The sequence below is a fragment of the Aegilops tauschii genome, chromosome 7 (assembly GCF_002575655.3).
Source record: "Aegilops tauschii subsp. strangulata cultivar AL8/78 chromosome 7, Aet v6.0, whole genome shotgun sequence".
Taxonomy (NCBI): Eukaryota; Viridiplantae; Streptophyta; class Magnoliopsida; order Poales; family Poaceae; genus Aegilops; species Aegilops tauschii.
This window is the reverse complement of record NC_053041.3, coordinates 57,987,482-57,994,843: the sequence shown is the minus strand read 5'-3', so window position 1 is coordinate 57,994,843 and position 7,362 is coordinate 57,987,482. Positions and strand designations below refer to the sequence as shown.

The following is a 7,362-nucleotide window of genomic DNA, read 5'->3' as shown; positions in this document are numbered from 1 at the left end:
TAATCTCGAAATACGCCAACCCAACAAGTACCTTCGGAGACACCTGTAGAGCACCTTTATAATCACCCAGTTACGTTGTGACGTTTGGTAGCACACAAAGTGTTCCTCCGGTAAACGGGAGTTGCATAATCTCATAGTCATAGGAACATGTATAAGTCATGAAGAAACCAATAGCAACATACTAAACGATCGAGTGCTAAGCTAACGGAATGGGTCAAGTCAATCACATAGTTTGCTTGTTTTCTAGTTTCTATGGCTTATATTGCTTAATATAAATTGTAGAAATGATAGGGTACAGTAGGCATCATGTGAGAAAAATTATGAATCTTTTCTTGACAGTACCAAAGTGAATGATTTGTTTTATTATACTAACGGAGCTCACGATTTTTCTGTTAAGTTTTGTGTTGTGAAGTTTTCAAGTTTTGGGGTAAAGTCTTGATGGAATATGGAATAAGGAGTGGCAAGAGCCTAAGCTTGGGGATGCCCAGGGCACCCCAAGGTAATATTCAAGGACACCCAAGAGCCTAAGCTTGGGGATGCCCCAGATGGCATCCCCTCTTCCGTCTTTGTTCATCGGTAACCTTACTTGGAGCTATATTTTTATTCACCACATGATATGTGTTTTGCTTGGAGCGTCATTTTCTTTTATTAGTATTTGCTTTCTGTTATTTATAGTAATGTTTTACATCTTTTATTTCAATAAAAATGTCAAGTATAGCCTTTACCATTCTTATTTTGCAAGTCTATATGTTGCTGTTTGAAAACAGAAAGTTTGCTGCTATATATGTTCTGAATATTTGTGAATATAGAATGTTGCTAATTATGGTGCCTATCAATAAAACAAGTTTTCTCCTATTCTCTCGATGAAAGAAGCTTCTCATCTCTTGTTGCTCCTGATCAAATCTTTTTTTTGTTAGTGGAAGGTTTTCACCTCATAATTTTGGGATGTTTTCCATAAGACCATTTGAAATCATACCTTTGTTGGTTGATTCATTAAACAACTCCGTTCAAGTCTTCTTCGTAAGGATGCTTTCAAATTCACTCGTGGTAGAAGATGCTGGTTCTTCTCTATTAATTCGTTCCAGAGGCATCGTTTGTTACTCTATTTTCCAAGTCCTTTCCATCTCATCAAGTTTTGCGTCTCTTTTCAACTGGATTGCTGTTCAAATTTGTTCTTTCCCGTTCCTTGTTTATCTCGTTTCAACCAGAGTGATTGCATGTTCTTTCTTGCCCATTTGTAACCCCTTTCATATGCCTTCGCAACCGCCAAGGTTCTCATGGTGTTCCTTGTTCCTTTTTTCTACCGGAGTGCTCTCAACTCCGTTCATCTCCATTTTATTCTTTCTTTCAAGTTGTTCAACCTCTCAAGGTCCGTGGTTTCACTCGTTTGTCAAAGCAGCAACTTCGTTTACCTCGCCATCTTCCTCTTCACTTCCTCTTCTCATTCCTAGATCTCGGGGCGAGGTCTCTTGTAAGTGGGGGAGAGTTGAGACAGCCCGAGACTGCCGCTCCAGATGCCTTCAAGTTATTTCGTTGTAGCCACGTTATTTAATTATTTGTTGCATTTCATCATGTCATCATGAGCATTGCATCCACATGTTTTTATAAATCTTGCTTCCGTTCGTAGTTGCTGGTTCTCTCAGTTCTCGTTGTTGACCGTTCGAGACTACACTTGCGACCTGGATCTTCGTTTTCTCTCTTGCCTAAGCCGGAGTCTCTCTGCACAATGCACAAATCCACCCTCGCGTGCGCGTCCGAAAATTGCCCCCGGACTTGATCCACTCGATCGTGGCCAGTGGGTTCGGATCACCCCCTACATCGCTAAACATCGGTTTCTTCATTAGACCACCCGTTGTCGCAGAGCCATCCAATCGAGATCGGATGACCAAAAACCATCTCCGTTCCATATACTCCTAGTACTCCCTCCGTTTTTATTTACTTCATATATTAGTTTTGGTCAAAGTCAAGCTTCATAAACTTTGACAAAATTTATAGACAAAAATATTAACATGCACAATAACAAAATAATACCATTAGATTCACTATTGAACGTACTTTCGCATCATATAGATTTGTTATGGTAAATATTTATATTCTTCTCTATAAACTTGGTCAAACTTTACGAAATTTAACTTCAATCAACTCTAATATGCAGAGAGTAAATAAAAATGGAGGGAGTATATACCAACCCTAGACCAATCCCTAAAAGCTAGACCTCCTGTCCCATCCACCCCGTCTCCGCCGCCGCCACTCTCTCCCTCGTTTTCCCCACCCAGCCAACGACCTCCTTCCTCGGATCCAATCCAGCCTGTAGCTCCCCTTCTCCACCCTTGGATGAAGATCCAAGGGATCTCCTCGCGCCAGCCAGGGCCTTCCCGTAGCTTTCCTTGCACTGGACGCCCGGTCTCCCGAGCGCCTCCTCGCCGCATCGCGCCGGCCGACCGCCGACGACCCGAGACCAGGCGCCACAAGCAGATGAGCCCCTACCTTCCCTTCCTTCCTCCCCCGTTTCTCTCCTCTCTCTCAACGCTCTCTCTCTCTCTCTCTCTCTCTCTCTCTCTCTCTCTCTCTGTGTGTGTGTGTGTGTGTGTGTGTGTTTCAACAGGGACGTCGCCATGAACGCCCGCAGCTCCGTCGTCCGCACCCTTCCCTGCCTCGTATCCGGCCTGCTTTGGACGGGAGCAACCTCCGCCGCCCGTTCCCGGCCTCTTCCCACGCCACCGCCGCTGCCCCTGCTCGCGCCGTCGCCTGCATCCACCATGGCCTCGCTGTCTCGAGCCAGCAGCGCTCGTCCCCACGAGCGCCAGCAGTCGCCGCCGCCGACCAGCAGGTCCTTGCCGCGCCCGTGCACCCCTTCCTCCTCCCTATTCTCTCCTTCCCGAGCTCACTTCTCTCTCGGTTGCCCAGATGCGCTGCCGCCGTCCGTTCGTCTACAGAGACCTTCGGCCTCGCCCGCGCCGGCCCCGCCGCAAGCCGCCCTGCTCTCTGTGCTCGCCGTCGCTGCCATCCCGTGCGCCCGCCTCTGTTCGCCTGCAGCGAGCGACAGAGACAGCCCCGTGCCCGTTGACCGCATCGGCCAGCTGCGTGGGCCCAGACCCATGGTGAGGCCACCCCGCCGACGCCCCTCTTTTCTTTTTTCCTCCTGTTGGGCCAGCCAGTTTCGGCCCGTTCATTGTGTTTTTTCGCCGAACGAATTTATCAAATTATCCAGAGAATGTTGTTTTACAGATTGGACCTCCATGTTCATGCGTATAATAAATAAATAACCGTGCATCGGATTAAACCAAACTTAATATGTAAAATGATCAGAATTTTGTGTAGATTAATAATTTCCAACTTTCATCCATGATAAAATAAATTAAACTTGCTGTTTGCATTAATTTGCATAAATGACATGCTAAAATGAGTGAAATTGGTTATTCGATATTATGTGAATTTCTTTTTTGAATGGAGTGAAATCAATTTTTGAAATGAGTGAAATAGTTGTTTGGAAATGAGTGAAATTGGTGTTTTGAAATGGGTGGAATCATTTTTTCATGGACTAGTATTTGTTTATTGAAATGATTGAAAGCAGTTTTCTAAACGAGGAAAATCTATTCTTGAAATGAATGAAATAGTTTTTTTGAATTGAGTGAAATCATTTTTGAAATGACTGAAATCAATTTTTTGAAATGGGTGAAATCCTTTTTTTGAAAATGAGTGAATTCCTTTTTTGAAATGAAATAAAACAATTTTGTGAAATGAGTGGCTCGGTGTTTGGAAATGTGTGAAATTGTTGAAATCACTTTTTGAAATAGTAGAAAAGTGTAATGTTTTTGAAAATAGTGACATATTTATATTAAAAATGAGTGAAATCAGTTATTTGAAATGAGTGAATATTTTTTTTCTTCTAAATTTAGTGAAATCAGTTTGTTGAAACTAATCAAAATGTATCCTAGATCGGTCTTGTTTTAACTTTCAGAACCGAAAATTTGGTTGAAAAGTTATGAGCACTTACAACAAAAATAAAATGCAGGGCTTTCAGTTTGTCGAGAGAGAGAGAGTCGTGCGTGCAGCAACCCGCCCATCCCTCTACTCTCGTTCTCTTCCTTCATAGTCATTCTGGCAAAAGAACATGCATGTCATCGCATATTACAATCTATATGTGCGGCAAAAGTTTTCAATTCTTTATATCGCAACTCGACGCACCAATCTTGATGGCAAAGTGGGCGGTGGATGCATTGCCGTTACATACCGGCACCGGTAGAATTATCACTTTCAGGGTGAAGCCGGCTGGAGAGCACGCATCTTAAAGCAGCGCGCATATTAAAGCAACCGCCTGATGACTAACAACAAATAGTTTGTCTAATTCACATCTAGATATTTTTTAAGGATGTCACATCTAAGCTCTTACAAATATATAATGCATCAACAAGAAATAAAAAAACTAGGACAAAAAATAGACCACAAACTGAGTGGACATGAGCTTAGATGTGACATAACTATGTCACATCTAGATGTGTCCTAGACAGACCCAACAACAAATCCTTTGCTTTCTTCCAGGAAGGCATTCAGCCACCGGGCGACAATGGCGGCGGCAGCGGCCTCCGGGCTCCTACTCCGGAAGGAGCTTCATCGGAGAATGCAAGAAGACCGGGGAGTGGGAGCGCTCGCTGCTCTGCTCTGGGCTCTGGGGTCGCTTCCTTTGCGCCAGCACGAGGGAGCAAGCGACCGGAGGGAGGGAGCAACGACGACGGCGATACAACACCTCCTCTGCGCCTATAAATACAACAGAAGCCATTATCTATCGATCAACCAAACCATTTCGGCTATCAATCGTTCCTCCCTCCCGTTAACAACAGAAGAGAACAGAACAGGCTCCCTTCTTCCTCCCCACCCGTCTTCCCTGCCCGGCTCCGGCTCGCCGCCATGGCCGCCAACGCGTGCTGTACGTGCGGCGACGCTATCGACGACGAGAAAGAAGACACGACGTTCTTCGAGTGCGTTCGCTGCGCAAGGTGGCAGCACAAGTACGTTCGCAGGCCCGTCTCTGTCTGATCTTGTCTTCCCTGCTGGATTCTTGCTTTCTTTCTTTCTTGCGCCTGTTGCATCGCATGCAAATCCATCACCATTGTTCGTCGTGCAGCTGCTGCTTCAAGAACTGGGATTCGTCGGAGGACCCCGAACTGTGCGATATTTGCCTCGACCAACAGAAGCAGCAGCCCCACCACCACCAGGCACCTCCCCCCCCCCCCCCCCCCCCCCTCTCTGTGGATTTTCCTCTCAGTTCTTGGTTTCTTGCACTTCAATCCCCTGACCCTGATCTATCTTCCTCTTGCAGTGGGTGGAGAAACTCGCGAGCTTGGACTTCCGGATGATATGCGAGCCCTACCGCTTCTGCTATCTCTGCAGCAAGCACTTCTGCGCGCGCTGCTGCCCCGCCGCCCCACCCAGCCGCAGGCGCGATCACGGCAATCACCCCACATTCATAATCGAGGTTCGTCTCTCCCATCAACAGTGCGCGCTTAATTAGTTTCTGCTTCTTGGCTTCTTCTTGGGACTGCTCGATCGATCACTTGTTTGCGATTCTTTGTTCAGGTGGTGCAGCACGAGGGGCTGCTGATCGTCAGATTGGAGGACGTTAACCACTTCTACGACTGCTCTCGCGTCGAGGTGAGGATCATCACTTGAGAGAGCTTGCTGCCTTGTCTTGTCAAGAATTGGTGCGAATTCGCTCCATTAAGCTTTGTCCTTCTGCTCTGTGCATTGCATGCAGCCGGAGATGGCATTCCCAGGTTGGGTGCGCCTGCATCCCAAGCCGGAGGAGCAGGATGCAGGCGGCGGCGGCGGAGGAGAGCCGTGCGGCTTCAGGGAATGCAACCGTCGAATAGCCCAAGACTATGATTTCTGCTCCATCCACTGTCAGGTACGTACCTGATCAATCCTCCTATCTGGCCTTCCTTCTTGGGTATATATATACAGCTTCTTGGTTTCTCGACCTACCTCACCAGAGAATGAGATCGTTCAATGTTAATCATGGCAGTTCGAAGAGATAGGCCGTGATCCGGTGATGCCCCCTACTCGCCAAGCGGTCCTGGATAGTCGGGCTCAGAAGTATCGTGTGAAGGGACTCCTGACGCTGGAGCATTCAAATGGGACACCGATCGTCAGTCTGGGACATGGATGGGACAAGTTCTGCCTCCTCTGCCACGCCGGATTCAGCTCCCAGGTGTGCCATCACCACGACAATCACAGCACCATCGAAATCATAGACACCCCAGAGTTCGGTCTTGTCGCACGCTTCATACAAACGCTCCATGGGGAATGGCTTACCTCCTTGAGCACCGTTCAGGTGAGCCGTTTTTGTTTTCAGCAGAGTTATTGTGCAGAGAATGTTGGTTCTGTCTGTCTGTGATCAGCCATTTTTCTCCGAATGAAATCCTTGCAGAGTTCTAGGGAGGAGAGAGCCCTTGATGATGGTTATGGGTGGTTTTATACTGAGGTGATCGTGGAGGTGCCCTTGATGATGCAGTCGCACCCAGTTTCAGAGCTACGCCCGAATTCTTGTCGGTGTGGTAGTGGCATCGACAAGGACATGGTGTACTGCTCAGTTCAGTGCATGGTTAGATTATCTTGGAAGATCCTACTTCATGCTAAAACTGTGCAATTGCTGATATATCTTTGCTTGCTTACTTGTGACGCCGGCTCAACTTTCCCAAAAAATGCAGGCGGGGGACTTGTGAGCGAGCTTCCCAAGCCAAACCGAGGGAGCTGACAAGACATGATTCTTTTTCCCAATGCCACTTCTTGTGGTCAATTGCTTTTATTCTTTCATCTGTAAGAAACTGAATGTGTGTCTAATAGTGAGATGATACCTACAAACGTTGTGTATACTCATGAGTTACTAGTTCCAGCAAGATTAATTTGTAGTTTCCCAGCGCAAGGAATATTTTGGAATGTGAGGGGGATTAGACAGGACACAAAGAAAAACTTTATCAGAGAGGCAATCATAGAAAAAAAATTAGATTTTGTTGGCCTTTTGGAGACCATTAAGGGTGACTTTACAAAAAATGAATTGCACAACCTGGCTGGGGGAATTTTTTTTCTCTAGGAATGGATTGCCCCTCGAGGCAAATCTGGAGGAATATTGGTAGGAATTAATAATGATAATTTTGACTTGATACAAGTGGAAAAAGGCACATATTTTTTATCAGAACACTACTTTTTGATAAAAAAGCTAAGTTTAGTTGGAACTTGGTGACTGTCTATGGTGATGCTCAAAGAGAAGGGAAAGCAACTTTTTTAGCTGAATTATCTAGATTGTATCAAGATAACCCTCTCCCCTGTGTCATTGGGGGGGGGGGGGGGGGGGGGGGGATTTCG

The 7,362-nt window shown here is 46.3% G+C and overlaps 1 protein-coding gene across 2 annotated transcripts; it reads left to right on the top strand.

Moving 5' to 3' along the window:
* The first annotated feature begins 2,211 nt into the window (after positions 1-2,211).
* LOC109776535 (uncharacterized) lies at positions 2,212-6,922 on the top strand. 2 transcript variants are annotated; one of them, XM_073503407.1, is made up of 10 exons: positions 2,212-2,830; positions 2,908-3,101; positions 4,543-5,009; positions 5,126-5,216; positions 5,321-5,476; positions 5,578-5,652; positions 5,756-5,905; positions 6,023-6,331; positions 6,428-6,601; positions 6,708-6,922. In XM_073503407.1, exons 3-10 carry the CDS (start codon positions 4,909-4,911, stop codon positions 6,720-6,722), a joined length of 1,071 nt encoding a protein of 356 aa, XP_073359508.1. In that variant the 5' UTR covers positions 2,212-2,830; positions 2,908-3,101; positions 4,543-4,908; the 3' UTR covers positions 6,723-6,922. The 2 variants fall into 2 exon arrangements, with proteins under 2 accessions (XP_073359508.1, XP_073359507.1); XM_073503406.1 differs by having other exon boundaries at positions 6,428-6,922.
* Positions 6,923-7,362: the final 440 nt, after the last annotated feature.